Source organism: Podarcis liolepis, assembly GCF_965112155.1.
Source record: "Podarcis liolepis genome assembly, chromosome: 9".
NCBI classification, from domain to species: Eukaryota; Metazoa; Chordata; class Lepidosauria; order Squamata; family Lacertidae; genus Podarcis; species Podarcis liolepis.
Genome location: NC_139564.1, coordinates 4008963 through 4028058, shown reverse-complemented (window position 1 = coordinate 4028058; position 19096 = coordinate 4008963). Strand labels below are relative to the sequence as shown.

The 19096-nt window shown below is 49.7% G+C and overlaps 1 protein-coding gene across 7 annotated transcripts in view; it reads left to right on the top strand.

Moving 5' to 3' along the window:
* The window catches only part of LOC310685833 (PC-esterase domain-containing protein 1B-like), a 48507-nt gene that overhangs the window by 11580 nt on the left and 17831 nt on the right, over positions 1-19096 (top strand). For 4 of the 7 annotated variants that reach the window (XM_083458835.1, XM_083458837.1, XM_083458834.1 and 1 more), the window contains exon 2: positions 18140-18281. In XM_083458835.1, the coding sequence (XP_083314961.1) occupies positions 18185-18281 (97 nt within the window). In that variant the 5' untranslated portion in view covers positions 18140-18184. Of the gene's footprint in view, positions 1-15731; positions 15832-16780; positions 17385-17564; positions 17642-18139; positions 18282-19096 lie in introns of those variants that run through there. The other 3 variants (XM_083458839.1, XM_083458836.1, XM_083458838.1) reach the window with 3 other exon arrangements.

Sequence of the window (19096 nt, the reverse complement as noted above, 5' to 3'; positions counted from 1 at the left end):
CTAAGTGCTCACAGACTTCCTGTTGAATTATCTGTTCTAGGACCTTTCCTGGTATTGATGTCAAGCGCACTGGTCAGTAGTTACCACGGGCACAAAACCTCCCCACCTCCAGTCTGCAGGGACCTCCCCTGTTATCCAAAAATTCTCAAAGATCATAGAAAAAGGCTCTGAGATTACATCTGCAAGCTCCTTTAGTACCCTTGGGTGCAGCTCACCAGGCCTTGGAGATTTGAATCACCGTATTTTTCGCTCTATAAGACGCACCAGACCACAAGACACACCTAGCTTTTGGAGGAGGAAAACAAGAAAAAAATATATTCTGAAGCCAGAACAGCAAGAGGGGTCGCTGTGCAGTGAAAGCAGCAATCCCTCTTGCTGTTCTGGCTTCTAGGATAGCTGCGCAGCCTGCATTCGCTCCATAAGATGCACATACATTTCCCATTACTTTTTAGGAGGGGAAAAGTGAGTCTTATAGAGCAAAAAATATGGTAATTTAAGCAGCCTAGCTGTTCCCTTACCACGGCTCTTCCTATCTTGGTCTGCAGCTCCCTCCTTGCATCACTTATCCTTCTGGTAATGGGGCTTTCAGTCACCTGATGTCACGTGATCGGCAGGTGGGCTGGATTTGGGGGAACCCAGGATCTGGCCTGTTGGCTGGATCTAATTCACCCCCCCACACACACAACCTAGAGGTTGTATACGTTCAGGTGGAATGTGAAGTGAAGGACATGAGGCAGGAGATGGTAATGCAGGTGAGCTGTGCACAAGCAAGTTGCCAGCTAGCTCTGCCGAGGCTCTTTTTATTAGCACAATATGCAAAACCAGGCAGATACATTTTGGACTGTGCCCTTTACACCTTCCAATCACGCAATCATGGGGTGTTACATGTGGGAATGTTCAGGGATGCAGGAGAGGATATATTATCTGATAATAGCCTTTCCAATTTGTGCATTTGCTCAGGCTCGCTAAAGCCTCTATAATAACTGTTCTGGTATTTTCCCCTTATTCCCTCATAATAAGACACGACATAGTCTTCTGTAAAAGTATAAAAAGCGTTTACTCACATTCTGTTCACAATCGGATCCCAGAAGGCAGACTTAGTTTAGAAAAGTAACATATACCTGGAAACTATCTCATAAGGAGACAGTCCCTTTGTCCTCTCTTGGCTGGAGGCCAAGAGGGCATCTTTGGCTAAGCAGATGTTGCTTCTTCGATGCATGTAGTCATAGAGAGAGAGAGATGGCTGCCCTGCCCTGTGCTTTTGTCGTTACCTGTACAGGTGAGGCCACGCCCACCTCTAGTCACACGCAGAGGAAGTCTGTCCCAGCCCAGAAGGAAACAGGAAGTTGACCTGCTGGCTGGACAAACATTCCTCCCCATGTGTAAACATGTTCACTCTAGGAATGTTGTACTTGACTGCTCTTGTGTTTCACATCCCACAATACAAAGTTATTTTGGCACCTGTTTCCACCATGTCATTTTCCCCTTGAGTAATGTATGACAAAGGAGACAAAGGTCACAGACAGGGCACAGCAGAACACTGAGAAAGCCAAAGGTTAGATAGAGGGCATGATGTTCAGACAGCTGTGGCTTTGTCTGCGGGTGGAAGTGTGCTCCACTCCTGAAGGTCACGCGTTCAGGAACGGATTTGCTTTCTGCATGCAAAGCATGGACTGCTGTGATGGCGAAATGGAGCCTCCATCTGAATATCAGCTGTTGCAGAAAACAGGGAGAGGGCTGCTGCGTTCCTGCCTTGCGTTGAAGGCTCCCTGGAAGCTGCCAGTCGCTGGTGGAAGCAAAATGCCAAACTGGGTGGATTCCTGGTCATGAAGGGGAGGCTTGCAGCTAAATCAAATCCAGCATCCTATTCTTACAGTGGCCAAACAGCTGCCTCAAGGAAGCCTGTGTTGTAAACAAAATCTGCCCTTTTTCCCTTATGGGTATCCAAGAGCCCATATAGAATCCTTATGTAAGTTCCCTATTGGTAGGAGAGAATAACAGAGACCAACCAGAGAATATTGAAAAGCAAAGCAGCTCGTAAGCCTGATCTTTATTGATCTGTTGCAACAGGGTGCTCCCCTCACCCGCAGGAGAGAGGAGGGACCCAGAACAATGGCGTGCAAGGCCTTATGTAGACAATTTAAATTCCCTGCGCTGGAGCTCAAGACAACCCCTCCATACATCATACCTACACCACAGAAAAGGTGGTTTAAAGCAGAAATTTGAGTGGTTTGTTTACCTCCTGTCTGCCAGGTTACCTGTTTAATGGTCACTTGATTGGATTTCCTGCTTTGTTGTTGTTTAGTCGTTTAGTCGTGTCTGAATCTTCATGACCCCCTGGACCAGAGCACGCCAGGCACTTCTATCTTCCACTGCCTCCCGCAGTTTGGTCAAACTCATGCTGGTAGCTGTCCAACCATCTCGTCCTCCGTTGTCCCCTTCTCCTTGTGCCCTCCATCTTTCCCAGCATCAGGGTCTTTTCCAGGGAGTCTTCTCTTCTCTTGAGGTGGCCAAAGTCTTGGAGTCTCAGCCTCAGGATCTGTCCTTCCAGTGAGCACTCAGGGCTGATTTCCTTCAGAATGGAGAGGTTGGATCTTCTTGCAGTCCATGGGACTCTCAAGAGTCTCCTCCAGCACCAGAATTCAAAAGCATTGCCTGCTTAGTTGATTGGATACCCTGGGGAGCCTGGCCAGTCTTTTGTAATGATAAATACTTAGTAATGATAAATACTTAGTTCCTGAGCCAGATCACAGGCTCACCCTATTCAAACACAGACAGGATTTGTGAAGGAAAAGACAATGAATGGGGAGGCTTTTCCATTTTCCTTTGACCTTGCAGAGAAAACATTTGGTCAGTTTGGGACAGTTTAAAAATGGTTCCAGGTCGGTCTTCCTGTGCTGATCTATGTACGTGCCTGGTTGGTACACTTATGAACATTTAACATATATCTAAGACCTCAAAATTCCTATCACACCTGCAAGCAGGACTTCTGCTGGAATAGCTTATTTGCTGTTAAGGTGTTTGATTGTATGGATAAAACATCCCAAACTTGCGTCTCCAGCTGTTTTTGGACTACAACTCCCACCATCCTCAGCTAGCAGGACCAGGTGTCAGGGATGATGGGAATTGTAGTCCACAACAGCTGGAGACCCAATTTGGGGAAGCCCTGGTCAAAAAGTATGAATACATCATCCCCCACCGTGGTCTATTGATCTTCATTCTTAATTTATTTCTGCTTTTAACTTGTTTTTGCTAACTTGTTTTGGTTTTATTTTTTGTTTTTGTATTTATTGTCGCAAACTGCTGCCATGTATCTTTATGATGCAACGGTACATAAATATTTGTTTTAGGAAGAAGTAAGTAATAAAAGACATCCTGTGCTTCTGCTGGACCGGGATAAATTCCAGTTGTGGCTGGGGGCTTAAAACACCCCTCCGTTTAAAAAAAAATGCAACCAGGAAAATATGCATGGGGGAATTCTTAGCAGGGATTTAATTGCACATTGGCGAGTAATAACCTGATTAGCCAATACCCTGGGTGCCACGTTGAGGACACTGGCCCAAAATCTGGACTGGGGATTGTATTGGGAAGGGCACTGTTGTAAATAAAAATATGCCCTTTTCCCTTATGGGGTATCCAAGAGCCCATATAGAGTCCTTACATAGGTTCCCTATTGGTAGGAGAAAATAACAGAGGCCAACCAGAGAATATTGAGAAGCAAAGCAGCTAGTAAGCCTGATCTTTATTGATCTGTTGCAACAGGGTGCTCCCCTCACACGCAGGAGAGGAAGAGGACCCCCCAAAATTGCTGTGCAAGGGCTTATAAAGACTTTTGAAATTCCCATCCTCTAGATCGGGGGTCGGCAACCTGCGGCTCCGGAGCCGCATGCGGCTCTTTAAAGCCTTTGCTGCGGCTCCGGGGCGGAGGCGCGGGGCGGAGGCGAGGGGACGGGGCGATGGGCGATGGGCGGGCGCGAGTGGAGGGCGCGAGGGAAGGAGGCGAGGGGCGGGGGCGGAGGCGAGGGGAGGGGCGAGGGCGCGAGGGAAGGAGGCGGGGGGCGAGGGGCGGGCGCGAGGGAAGGAGGCGAGGGGAGGGGGCGAGGGGCGGGCGCGAGGGAAGGAGGCGAGGGGCGGAGGCGAGGGGAGGGGCGAGGGCGCGAGGGAAGGAGGCGGGGGGCGAGGGGCGGGCGCGAGGGAAGGAGGCGAGGGGAGGGGGCGAGGGGCGGGCGCGAGGGAAGGAGGCGAGGGGCGGGGGCGGAGGCGAGGGGAGGGGCGAGGGCGCGAGGGAAGGAGGCGAGGGGCGGGTGCGAGGGGAGGGGGCGAGGGGCGGGCGCGAGGGAAGGAGGCGAGCGGAGGAGGCGGAGGAGTTAGTTGCCTGAAGCCACTGTTCAAAACTGGTCACTGTTTTGAAGGGGAGTGAAGAACACACACTCAAAAAAAGGTAACTTGTTAATTTAATGTTTATTATGTTTACTGATTTGTGCTTTGTGACTGTTTGAGGTGGGTTTTTTTTCTTGGGAGGCTGGGCGGCGCGAAGAGAGGGAGGCTTGTGGTAGCCTTGTCTCTAGCAAAGTAAGTCCTCGCTATTTGGTCACATGCGCAGTGGCTTCGGAGCTCCAACACTTGCTTTGCCGGCTGCTTTCAAAAGCGTAGGAATCAGCTGTGCTGTTGCTGGGTAACCGGATCTTTCCAGCAGCCATCTTATCTGCCCATGTGGTCTTCTGAGGCGGCCGCCATCTTACTATAGGAAATTCCACGTGGGAGTTAGTTGCCTGAAGCCCCTTTTTAAACTTAAGCAGGGGAAAGTTTTTGGGGAACGTTATGTGTTATGTAGTGTAGTTTCACCCTGGGCCAACAGGGGGATACTGTATATAGTTTTCACTCAGGTCTGTAGATAGTTTTCACTCAGGTCTGCGCCAGTTATTTTAGGCGGGAACTCTGGGCTGTTGTGGTTACAATGTTGACAGCCGGCTGCCTATAAATACAGGCCGGCTGAGCTGTTCGAGTCAGTTCTACTCCAGCTTACTAGAATAAAGAGCTACTTGAAGAAATCGCTGTGCCGGCTGCTATGTTAACCCACGACTTAACACTGGCGACGAAGGTGGGATGGATGGACATCAGAGCACAGCCAGATGCGGCCAGCCTCTGAACTGAGCTGAATCACTGAGCTGAATCACAGAGCGAAATCACTGAGCGAAATCACTGGGCAGAACCAATTCAGAGCTGACTGTTCTGGCTAGAGCACTGTGTTCCATCCATCGCCCTTCACGCCGGCATCGGAATCATGGCTTCACTTGTGCCTCTACCGCCGTTTGCGCCAGCCTCTGAATCATGGGACTCCTACCTCGCTCGGTTCGACTGCTACCTCCAAGCCAACGAGCTGACAGAAGTATCACAGGAGCGGAAGCGGGGCCTATTCCTCAGCCTCTGTGGGCCTGAGGTGTTTGAGACGGCCCGAGCGTTGGTTGCGCCTGAAGCAGTCCAGGCAACACCATGGGACACGATCCAAGAGAAGCTCCGCAACCACTACGCACCAAAGCCGTCCAAGATTGCTGCCCGCCATGCGTTCTACCACCGGAACCAGGCAGAGGGGGAGTCAATCAACAACTACACCACCGCCCTGCGACAGGCTGCAATGCACTGTGAGTTCCGAGACTTAGACGATGCCCTGATGGATCGAATCGTCTGCGGGATCCGGGACATCCATCTGCAACGGCGTCTTCTAGCCAAGCCAGACCTCACGCTACAGAAAGCCATTGAGGAGGCTGTGGCCTCAGAAGCTGCTGAACGCTCCGCCCAGGAGATCCGCAAGTCCAGCAGCCCGCGTCTTGCTAGGGAGCCAGTTCCGGTGCATCATGAAGAGGCCAGCAGTGAGGAGGCATCCTCCAGTGAAGACGATGACGTGCACCAGACAAAGCGGGAGCGCAGGAAGTTCCAACAGAAGTCCAAGGGCCAACCGGAATGTGCTGGCTGCGGAGGCAACCATTCCCGTGCCAAGTGTCGATTCAGAGACGCCATCTGTAGGAAGTGTTCCAGAAGGGGCCACATCGCTAAGGTCTGCCGATCGGCTCCGTCTGACACCCCCCCTTCATCGACTCGCAAGTCCAAGTCTTCACTCCAGTCTGCCAAGGAAAGTTGTTTCGCTCTCACCAACTGCCGCTGCCCGTCTGGAACCACGATTGGCCAAACCGACTCGCCTACGCGACGCAAGCTGAACGTCACGGTGCTCATTGAAGGAGCTCCATGTGACATGGAGATCGACACCGGGTCTGCCCTGTCCATCGTGTCATGGAGCACCATCAAAAGACTGGTACCCAGAGTGTCCAAAAGGCAACTCGACTCTCACCGCGTACACCTGAGAGACTACCAGGGAAACGACATTCCCGTGGTAGGCGTTGGCCGGTTCCGGATCGCCTTCAAGGATTTTTCGGGCCTGCTCCGGTTGGTGGTGGTCGAAGGTCAGCGGCCAAACCTCCTAGGGCTAGACTGGTTTGATGCCCTCGGCCTGGAAGTCACCGGCATCAACTGCATCTCTAACGCAGAGACTGAGGGTCTGGTCAAAGACTTTGCCGATGTTTTTGACGGCACCTTGGGCCAATATACAGGTACGCCCATCTCCTTTAGCCTTGATCCACAAGTCGCCCCCATCAAGCTAAAGCCACGCCGGGTTCCCTTTGCTCTCAAGGCTAAGGTGGACGAACAACTGGACAAACTGATCGCCCAAGGAGTTTTGGAGCCGGTTGACCACGCAAAGTGGGAAACCCCCATCGTCACGCCTGTCAAGCCAGATGGGTCGGTGAGAATCTGCGCTGACTACAAGTGCACGATCAACAAGGCACTTCAGCAGCACGCTTATCCGGTTCCTGTTGTCCAACACCTGCTGCATTCCCTGGGTGAGGGTAAGGTCTTTGCTAAGCTGGACCTTGCCCAAGCCTATCAACAACTGCCAGTCGATGATGCCACTGCTGAAGCCCAGACGATCGTCACCCACCGGGGGGCATTCCGTTGCCGCCGGTTGCAGTTCGGGGTGAGTGTGGCTCCTGGCATCTTCCAAAGCCTTATGGAGCGTCTCCTGCAAGGGCTTCCGGGCGTGGTACCATATTTTGATGACGTCTTGGTGTCTGCAGACTCACACCAGCAGCTGTTCGAGCGCCTCCGTGCCGTGCTGACCAGGTTCCAGGAGGCCGGGCTCAAGGTAAAGAGGGAGAAGTGCCAGATCGCCGTTCCACAGGTAGAGTTCCTGGGCTATCTTATCGATGCCTCCGGTCTTCATCCAACCACATCCAAGATCCGCGCTATCCAGCAGGCCCCCACCCCAAAGAACAAAACGGAGTTGCAGGCATTCCTGGGGCTGCTGAACTTTTATAACATGTTCCTGCCCCACAAAGCCACAGTGGCTGAGCCTCTTCACCGACTCCTTAGCACTAAGACGCCTTGGGCCTGGGGTCATCGGGAGACGGCGGCCTTCAACGCGGTCAAGGCTCTCCTTTCTTCAGACAGTGTGCTGGTACAGTACAGTGAATCCAGGCCGCTGGTCCTTGCCTGCGACGCCTCACCTTTTGGCATCGGTGCTGTCCTTAGTCACCGTTTTCCAGATGGAAGAGAAGCACCGCTCGCCTACTTTTCCAGGACACTATCTCCGACAGAACGGAATTACAGCCAGCTCGACAAGGAGGCATTGGCACTTGTGGCTGGAGTGAAGAGGTTCCATGAATACCTCTATGGCAGGACTTTTGACCTCATCACTGACCACAAGCCACTCCTGGGCCTCCTCGCCGGTGATCGTCCAACTCCACCGGTCCTCTCACCACGCATGCTGCGATGGACTGTTTTCCTGGCTGCCTACCACTACCGGCTCATCCATCGCCCGGGGAAATCGATGGGCCATGCCGACGCCCTCAGCCGTTGCCCTCTTCCAGCATTTGTGGAAGACCCGGCTCCAGCTTCATCGCTCCTTCTGATTGAGGATCTTCCGGCAGCGCCTGTATCGGCTGCCACTGTGGCCTCCGCATCTGCCCAGGATCGCACCATCAGCCGGGTGCTCAACTGGGTGTGGAGGGGGTGGCCACAAGGGCCTTTTGCATCGGAGTTCCAGCCCTTCGCAACCAGACAACATGAACTCTCAGCTCATCGCGGCTGTCTGCTGTGGGGAGACCGCGTCGTGATTCCCCAGGGACTCCGTCAGCGCGTCCTGGAGGCTCTGCACGTTGGCCACCCGGGAATTGTCAAAATGAAGGCGTTGGCTCGGTGTTACGTCTGGTGGCCTAATATGGACGATGCCATCACTGCCTGGGTGTCCGCCTGTCAAGCGTGCCAGGAGTCGAGGCCTGCACCACCGGCAGCTAAGGGACACACCTGGGAAACGCCAAAGACACCCTGGTCGAGGGTGCACATCGATCTGGCTGGCCCCTTTCACGGCCGGACCTTTATGGTAGTGGTGGACGCCTATTCCAAATGGCTGGAGGTCGCCCTGATGCCCTCCACCACTACCGAAGCTGTCATCCGGGTGCTGCGAGGCCTGTTTGCAACACATGGGTGTCCTGATGTCCTTGTCTCTGACAACGGACCGCAGTTCACGTCAGGCACGTTTGAGCGGTATCTTTTGGGACTGGGCATCCGCCATGCCCTAACGGCACCCTTTCATCCATCCAGCAACGGGCAAGCGGAAAGAATGGTGCGCTCGACAAAAGAGGCACTGGCGCGCCTGGACCGGGGAGACTGGCATGAGCGGGTCGCCGAATACTTGTTCGTGCAACACATCACCCCTCATGCGGCCACAGGGAGGAGTCCTGCTGAACTGCTTATGGGCCGCCGCCTCAGGTCACCGCTCGACCGGCTACACCCAGACTTTGCCGTGGCGGAACCCCCAGGCTGTGCCAACGCACCACGGTCATTTGTCCCAGGAAACCAGGTCTTTGCCCGGAACTATGTGGGGGACATCCCTTGGGTGCCAGCCACAGTAGTGGGAGTCACGGGACCTCGCTCGTACCAGGTGGCACTCGAAGACGGACGCTTGTGGCGACGGCACATAGACCAGCTTAGGCGCAGGGTTGGGGACTTGGACACTACCGAGGTGCCCCCAACTGCGCTTGCGGCTCCAGAAGAGACACGTACAGATGGTGAGGCCCCACCTACACCTCCCTCGCAAACTGCCAGCGTGGAGCCGAACCAAGCCGTTTCAGAACAGACTCAGACCACTCCACTTGCGGAGGCTCCACCCACAGCAGCGGATCCAGGGGAGTTGGTTCCAACGCCACCTAGGGTCGCACCACAGCCTCAGCGAGAACTGTGTGGCCCTCCGGACTTGGCTACCAGTCCCCGGCGGTCTGACAGAGTTTCCAAGCGCCCAACTTATTTAAAGGACTATGTTGTTGGACAGGTATCACTGTTGGTCTAAGTATGGGAAATGTAACCAATATGCTTTTGTGCCTAATTGAACCATTACGCGTAGTGCTGTATATAAGGAAACCATTACGATTGTAACTAACGCCTTATCTCGGTGGGGAGGGGTGTTATGTAGTGTAGTTTCACCCTGGGCCAACAGGGGGATACTGTATATAGTTTTCACTCAGGTCTGTAGATAGTTTTCACTCAGGTCTGCGCCAGTTATTTTAGGCGGGAACTCTGGGCTGTTGTGGTTACAATGTTGACAGCCGGCTGCCTATAAATACAGGCCGGCTGAGCTGTTCGAGTCAGTTCTACTCCAGCTTACTAGAATAAAGAGCTACTTGAAGAAATCGCTGTGCCGGCTGCTATGTTAACCCACGACCTAACACTATGCAACAGCTTATTGCTGGTCTTTGTCGTCCCGCCTTTGTAAGCAGGCTGCATTGAAAGGGGGCGTATACACTGGTCACTGTTTTGAAGGGGAGTGAAGAACACACACTCAAAAAAAGTAACTTGTTAATTTAATGTTTATTTCTATGAGGAGGAGTAATTCTGAGGGGTCAAACAAAGAAATAATAAAAAGTGTCAAAAAAGGTATTTTTATAATGATGAATGCCTCATTATTATATATTATTTACATCAGGCACTGATTTATGGTACACTGGGGCCCTGATTAATTTTCTATGGCATTTTGGGGCATTGGTTATTGGGCATAGCAAGTTGCGGTCGCGTGGAATTTGTGCTCTGTGACCGTTTGAAGTGGGGTTTTTTTCTTGGGAGGCTGGGCGGCGCGAAGAGAGGGATTATTTTTATAATGACGAGGATGACATTGGGCCCTCATTATTAATTATTATTTACATCAGGCACTGATTATGATTTATGGTTCACTGGGGCCCTGGTTAATTTTCTTTGGCATTTTGTGGCATTGATTATGCAGTCGCGGTCGCGTGGAATTCCACGTGGAGTTAGTTGCCTGAAGCCCCTTTTTAAGCGAAGCCCCTTTTTAAACTTAAGCAGGGGAAAGTTTGGTGAAAGTTTGGTGAATTGCTGCCAAGGAGTGTGGTGGAGTCTCCTTCTTTGGAGGTCTTTAAGCAGAGGCTTGACAACCATATCTCAGGAGTGCTCTGATGGTGTTTCCTGCTTGGCAGGGGGTTGGACTCGATGGCCCTTGTGGTCTCTTCCACATATGTATGTGAGCAGGTCTTCTCCAACATGAACTATATTAAAAACAAACACCGATCACGCCTCACAGATGACAGCTTGCAAGCCTGTGTGAAAATGAAGGTGACGTCTTACAGCCCTGATGTGCAGACACTGAGCACTGAGGTTCAGGAGCAAAAGTCCCATTAACCTGGTTACCTGGTTGTAAATTAAATATTTTAATTAGCTATTAATTTGTCCTTTTTTCTTGAGATTGACAGCTGACTGCACGATCCTGTATATATAGCATTAAGGCCAGAAACAATATATGCAGTGTTATATTTGTTTTAAATGTTGCAATGTTTTTGCGGCTCCCAGTTGTTTTTTTTTTTTTCGGAAACGGGTCCAAGTGGCTCTTTTTGTCTTAAAGGTTGCAGACCCCTGCTCTAGATCAAGACCACCCCCAGAAACATTATGCATACATCACAGAAGGGGTGTAACCTAAGACCACCCCTCAGATACATCCCACCTACATCACAGAAATTTTAATATTGTTTTTCTCCTGTTGTTTATCTCCTGTCTAGCAGGTTACTTGATTGGATTTCCTGGGGAGCCTGGCCATTCTTTTGTAGTGGTAAAATATTTATTTCCTGGGCCAGGTCACAGGCTCACGCTTTATTCAAACAGACATATCCTTGAGACAGGATTTGTGAGGAAAGAGACAATGGGGAGGCTTTTCCAGTTTAACCTTGCAGAGAAAGGATTTGGTCAGTTTAGGAATCAAAATGGTTCCAGGTTGCTCTTCCTGTGTTGATCTATGTATGTGCAGTTATGAACATTACCATATATCTAAGACCATAAAATTCCTATCACAGCACTGAGAGTGGAAACTCTCTCTGGAAATACTTGCAGTGTAAAAAAAGTAATAATTGTTTAAGGTGGTCTAGGGATACAGACACCCGCCAGACAAGTCTGGGCTTGCCCAGGGCTTAGTTTCACTGCAGACAGACTGCTGTTGGGCTGGACAGTTGCCCAGGGTCCTGCAGGTCTTTAAAAAGTGCAAACTCTGGTATCTTGTCCAAACAGACTGAAAACACTACCAAGCCTAGCGGTTCCCGAAGTTTTTCAGACCCCTGCTTCAGTTGCAATAAACTCACCCTCAGTTCCCCCAAAAGCACTGTTCAGAAAAGTGGTTTGCACGATCCACTAAGTAAGGTAAGGAGAAAATTAAAAGCAGAGGCTACTCTAATCAAAAAAATTCCATCTGTTTACAGTTTGTCTCCAAGTTAAATTATAAATTTCTCCTATTCCTTATTGAAGTTTTGGTCTTCTTGGTTCCTGAGCTTTCTGGTCCGTTTCGCCATTCCATCATAGTCCAATAATTCAATTTGCCATTCTTCTCTGGTATGGACTTTATCTTCTTTTCATCTCTGGGTCAGAATATGGTTTATGTACCCTTGTGTGCGCGCCCACTCTGTGTATTTATGAACATTTTTGGGTTTTGACACCTTAGAATTACCGGGGGGTGGGGTGGGCGGGGATGCTTTGGTCGCTTCTCGGGGAAAGTGGGATATGCGTGGTACCCAACTGCAAAAGTGGATGGGACCACTGGACCTTTTTAATGGTTGTATAGAAGAGGAGATTTCAGCGAGTGCATCTTGCCATTCCTGAAATTGCCCCCTGTTTGCATGGCCATCTTTGGGGGGCCTGTTTAGGGAAGCGTTTAATGTTTGATGTGTTTTAGTATTTTGTTGGAAGCTGCCCAGAGTGGCTAGGGAAGCCCAGACAGATGGGCGGGGTATAAATAATAAATTTATACTGCAAGGTGCTCTATGTGGGGCTACCTTTGAAGGTGACTTGGAAACTACAACTAATCCAGAATGTGGCAGCTAGACTGGTGACTGGGAGCGGCCGCCGAGACCACATAACACTGGTCTTGAAAGACCTACATTGGCTCCCAGTACGTTTCCAAGCACAATTCAAAGTGCTGGTGTTGACCTTTAAAGCCCTAAACGGCCTTGGTCCAATATATCTCAAGGAGCGTCTCCACCCCCATCGTTCTACCCGGACACTGAGGTCCAGCTCCGAGGGCCTTCTGGCGGTTCCCTCACTGCGAGAAGCCAAGTTACAGGGAACCAGGCAGAGGGCCTTTTCGGTAGTGGCACCCGCCCTGTGGAACGCCCTCCCACCAGATGTCAAAGAGAAAATAACTACCAAACTTTAAAAGACATCTGAAGGCAGCCCTGTTTAGGGAAGCTTTTAATGTTTAATAGGTTATTGTATTTAAGTGTTTTGTTGGAAGCCGCCCAGAGTGGCTGGGTATAAATAAATAAATTATTATTATTATTATTATTATTATTATTATTATTATTATTATTATTACTCAGGGTGGAAGATACCCACTGCATGTCGAGACCCCTGGTTCAATCCCTGACATGCCCAGTTAAAAGAACAAAGAAACAGATAATGATATGATTTATATATCTATGCTGCTATTTTGTGAATGAAAAGCAGCTCATCCTTCTTATTGGCATCTGTCTGTCTCAAACAGCTCTCAAGACAGATGGATGACAACAACATGTGGCATTTCATCCCCCAAAGTCGCAAAATGGTTTATAAACAATAAATAGCAATAAAATTCTAGAACATCACATTGACAACGTAAAGCATATAGAACAAGTAACAAATAATCAGTTAAAACAACTGAATTCTGTGACAAAACAACTAAAGAGAGCCAGTGTGGTGTAGTGGTTAAGAGCGGTAGTCTCGTAATCTGGGGAACGGGGTTCGCTTCCCTGCACTTCCACATGCAGCTGCTGGGTGACCTTGGGGCAGTCACACTTCTTTGAAGTCTCTCAGCCCACTCTTCTTCTAAAACAATAAGCTAATCAGCACAATTGCAACATTATAATGTAAGGGTCACAAAGTCACAGCATTCCTGATCTATGAAATAATATTAACTCAACATAATCTAAGCACAGTTGAATTCTAAGCATAGCACACTTTTTATCGTTTGTACCTTTTAGTGCAAAGAGGCATTTGTATATTTATTTGGACCTTAAGTATTTTGACATCTGAATCAATGTACGATTTGTTATGGCCTGTGGCCTGGGGGAAGCAATTCAGGTAATCAGATTCCTTTGTGTGGTTAACTTTCAATAACTTGAGCATTTAGTCTCCCTCCCCACCCTGCTGGCGACCTGAAAGTTATATGAAATTACTGGACTCGAAATAGATCAGCCAGCTTTGATTCAGTTCAGTCGAGAGTTCATCGAGCTGTAGAGTTGGAAAGATTAGCAATACTGAAAATGCTACTGTTAGCAGCTGGTCACTGCAAAAATGTGTGTGTGTGTCTGCCTATATTTGTATATATTCAAGCTTTGCATAGAGGCGATGAAGGGTTTGTCATTTACATTCTGGGGCCTTTCAGCTGATGCACACACACCCTCCTGCTCTGTACTACGTTCCTGTGCAATGCTACTAATACTTCCTGCATTTCCAGTGGGCTCAGATAAGGAAAAGTCCTGGGGTGTGGATTTACTCCGTGGGGGTGCCACTCCCCGCGGGTCTCTCGGGTCAGCAAAAGGAGGGTTCTGCAACCAAGTTGAAGAAGCAAACAGTGGTCAGTAGACCTGATCTTTATTTGTTGCAACAAGGTTCAAATACACAAAGAGTAGGAATCCCGAACATGTACCGTATTTTTCGCCCTATAGGACGCACTTGGGTTTCCCCTCCAAAAATGAAGGTGAAATGTGTGTGCGTCTTATGGGGCGAATGCAGGCTTTCGCTGAAGCCTGGAGAGCAAGAGGGGTCGGTGCGCACCGACCCCTCTCGCTCTCCAGGCTTCGCGGACCTCTCCGCAAGCAGCGGGAGCGCTCCCGCTACTTGCGGAGAGTTGCCTGCATGCCGAAGCCTGCGCGCGCTGGGATCAGCGCGTCCAGGCTTCGCGGACCTCTGCGCAAGCAGCGGGAGCCAGCGCTGGGCTCCCACGGCTTGCAGAGAGCTGCCTGTTTGGGGGCTGGGGTCAGGGGAAGCTTGGGCCTCCCCCGCCCCAGCCCTGCGCCTTGGGGGGGGGGAATAATTTTTTCCCTTTATTTCCCACCCAAAAAACTAGGTGCGCCTTATGGGACGGTGCGTCCTATAGGGCGAAAAATACGGCAGTTGTGTGGACTTTTAAGACCTCTCTCCATTTCCCATGATACATTTTTCAACAGCATCATTGATACATCACAAATATGTCAAAAAGTAGGAGTGTTTGGCATGTAGAAACATGAGCCCCTCACCCACCCCTGTCAATAACCCCAGTTCCTCTTCCCCAAGGAACAATAAAGATATTTACACATCCCCCTGGCTGTAAGGCTTTCCTGTTCTTTTCCTTTGGAAGTATCAGGATTCAATCCACCATCCTGATGGGTTTCTGCCTGGGGTATGTGCTGCCCTTGATGTCCTCCTGCCTCCCATCGTGTGGCTAAGTTCACACCTTATGGAGGGTGTTAGCAGAGAAATTTGAGGGCTCCCTTGGACAGCAGTCAGGAATACCAGATCAAAACAGCAGCCAGTAGGCTTGGTATTTATTGAAGACTGTCGCCACAGGACTCCCACCTGCCACCAGGTGGAACAAGATGGAAGCCCCAAACAAAAGAGCCCCCAAACTTTTATTAGCTGCTCACCCCCATGTCACACACCCCCAAACTGCATCACTCATACATCATGAAAGGGGAGGTCTGGTGGCCGGAATCTGAGCATCCTGGACCCTGCCCCATGGTTCCCCTTGCCCTCCACCAAACACCCATCAAGTGTAACAAAAGAGATATTTACACTTCCCTGTTTCCCAGCCAACTTCATCCCACCCTTTTGTCTTCATCTGGGTTTGTTATTTCTGGAATGGCTACCTGTCTGGCACTCAGGTATCAGGAGGCCAGGGATTATCCCTCAGGCAGAGGGGCTGCTGAGGAGCTGAGCTCACATATCTACATGAATTTCTGAAGTTTTCCCAGTGAGCCAGTACATAGATACATCTATCAGTGAATTGTTACATTTGGTATCATGCAGCAGAGGCCCTTTGAATAAACTGTGATGAAGTGTTTTGTGGGGACACGTCACAAAAGTGATTGTGCTGATTTTGGTAGTGGGCTGCATGCGCATGACATCTGCTGGAGGGGCAAACACCCACCCACCCCCAACCTACACATAAATTCCTGCAACAAGGGGGAAGGAGTATGTGACTTTATCATTAAGGGATGATGGATTCCCCTCTTCCAGAGGAGTCATTAGGCCTTGGAACCAAGGAAATCTGTCAAATCGGTGAATTTTAGCAGTTATTTGATTCTATATTGGATAGTCAGAGGAAACATGGGATCCGCTTATTGCTACAATTTTATAGACTGCTTTTCTGAGCCTCTGCTGTTCCGTATGTAAGGTGCCTGTGCCAAAGGTCATTGTCCTGGCTTTCGTTAGAGGCTGTGCTGGGGACTTGGGATTTTGGGTGTCATTGAACCGTCGTATTGTGGGAGTCTTTCCCACAAAACCTTCCAAGACAACAATCATAGAATCGGAAGGGACCCCGACGGCCATTATGTTTTTATGTGTTGGAAGCCACCCAGAATGGCTGGGGCAACCCAGCCAGATTGGCGGAGTATGAATAAATATGATGATGGTGATGATGACTGCCATACTGTGTGTGCCTTGCAAGGAGTCTAACCCATTGAAGGCAGGGGCACTTTGGGTGGTAATCAGTAAAATTTCACTCTGAGTAGACCCAGTGAAATGAATGAACGTTGCTAAGTTGGTTCAACAGGTCTACTCCATGTTGCTGATTTGCCACTCGTCAAATCACCTGACTTCACAGTGACAGCAGGGGATTTCTTTTGCCTGCTGTGGCCTTGCAGGGTGCTTTGCATAGTAGTAGTAGTAGTAGTAGTAATAATAATAATAATAATAATAATAATAATAATAATAATAATTTATTTATTTATACTCCGCTCATCTGGCTGGGTTTCCCCAGCCTCTCTGGGCGGCTTCCAACTGAATATTAAAAACAATACAGCATCAAACATAAAAAAACTTGCCTAAACAGGGCTGCCTTCAGATGTCTTCTAAAAGTCTAGTAGTTCTTCTTCTCTTTGACATCTGGTGGGAAGGTGTTCCACAGGGCAGGAGCCACTACCGAGAAGGCCCTCTGCCTGTTCCCTGTAGCCTCACATCTCGCAGGGAGGGAACTGCCAGAAGGTTCTTGGCGCTGGACCTCAGTGTCTGGGCAGAATGATAGTGGTTTAGCTGGTGATATGTCACAAAGTTCCAAAGCAGCTCCACCAGCTCAGATGTTGTGGTATATTAGTATATCTCAATGTTTAGTTGGTGGCATATCAGTGTTGAAAGCCTGATATTGCAGAGCCCTAGTTACAGCTGAACCTTCGGCTGTGGTTTATCTCCCCCAGACAAACCGAGATGTGATACCTGGGTTTGGGGAGATAACATCTTAGCAGCCAAGACAGAGGTGCCACCAGCTGCTCTATAGAGAAAGGGAAGTGAGCTCAAAACAGCTGACTTCCTGCTGATTTGCAGCTTCGGTGCTAAATGCTTTGCTCAAACCTTCCACTAAATTTGGTTGGGGGTGGGCAGTGTTAGTGAGCTGCCACTGTGCAGAAGTGTGCAGGGCCAGAAGGAACATTTTGGCAGCAACAACAGAGGTGATCAGCTGGGTTATCAAGAAAGAACGCCTGGTCTGTTGAAGGCTGTTTAATGTTTTGTGCAGACTCACCAGACCAGTGTTTCTTAATCTCTGGTTTCCCCAGCTTTTGTTGGACTACAACTCCCATCTTCCCTGACTACCGGTGTAGCGAAGTTGGGAAATCTTGGTATGTCAAACGTTGGTTCACGCAGGAGTGCGGCATTGCGGGAGAGTTAAAACTGTGGACTTCTGGGGAATGGGTATCTGGTCTCTTTAATTCTAAAACTCCCTGTCTTTAGAAGTGTGAGACAATTACATCCTGACTCTAGGCAGGATGAGATGTTTATCTGATCTGGGGATCCTGGCACAGCTGGGGGCTTGAGGGTGGATTGGGTGTGAAAAGGTTCAGGAGGCTATCGAAGTAATTTACAACTCAAGAGCCTGGTACAGTGTCAGAGCAGCCTGAGAAGGGAGAGGAAGTCTTTTGATCTCAAGGTCTCTGAGCCTAAACAAAGTTCAGCTGTGTGGCCTCCTGGCAATCGGGAGATAGTTTCCCAGCATACAGCCATTGGTGTGGTGGGAGCTGTACTCTTGACAATGGCTGGGGACCCAAGTGGGAGACAAGCTGCAGAGTCTATCTACGGGCTCCAGTGTATGCACCTTTTACTGGGTGGGGAGAAAAGTCAGGGATGCTGGAGAAAGTGGGCTGCCCAGTGGTGAGCCCGTCCCAGTTGTTGTTGCCCTGAAGGGGAGACCCCCAAAGGGGTAATAAACCCTTTAATACGGTCCTTCCTGTGGCAGATAGGTGACGGAAAGCCGAGACATTTCACAAGCCGAGACATTTCGCTGCAGGGCTAATAGTTTTATGCTTTCCGAAAGGCATGGGAGGTTTTTTTTCTTCCTTGTTTGTCTTCCCTGTCCTTATTTGTCTCCTTTTTGCAGGAGAAAACGCCGGCCGGGTTGAGGTGTTCCGCCACGAATGCAACCATGACAAGTCTCCCCTTGGTAGAAACCCACAGTTTCTCCTCGAAAGAAGCCCAGCAGCTGCTCCACAACAAGTTTGTTGTGATCATGGGCGATTCCAGTGAGTATCTTCTCGATGTGGCAATTAGGATGTGGTTTGTTCCTCAGCTGCAACAATTCCTGGCCTTCGAAACACAGGCTGGGTGCCTTTTCTCTTGCCGGGAGAATGAAAACAATTCTCTGCCCTTGTCCTTCGGCGCGTCCCTCCCCCCTCTCTCTGCCTCTCCATCTCTTGAGCGCAGCCTCACTTCCTCTTTCAAACTGCCTCTCTGTATATTTCTATCTTGATAAATTGGAAACATGATCTGCGGAAACACTGTGGGTTGCAGATCTCGATGCTTAGCGCGTGTCTGAATGCTGATGCGCTTCTTAACTGCTTATCGTGCTCAATCCATCTGCTTGCTAAAACCTTAAAGCTTTTTTGTTGTTGAGTATATGCAACCCATCATTTGCCACTCTGCATTACTACCAGCAAATGCTTCCCAACAACAGAGATCTTTAAAATAAACAACAACAACAACAATGTTATACCCTGCTCATCTGGCTGGATTTCCACTCTGGGCGGCTTCCAACAAAAGATTAGAAGAAGAAGAATTTAGATTTTATATCCTGCTTTATCACTACCCGAAGGAGTCTCAAAGCGGCTAACAATCTCCTTTCCCTTCCTCCCCCACAACAAACACTCTGTGAGGTGAGTGGGGCTGAGAGACTTCAAAGAAGTGTGACTGGCCCAAGGTCACCCAGCAGCTGCAGGTGGAGGAGCGGGGAATCGAGATTATGAGATTACTAGTCCACCGCTCTTAACCACTGCACCACCAGTACAGTGGTACCTCGGGTTACATATGCTTCAGGTTACAGACTCTGCTAACCCAGAAA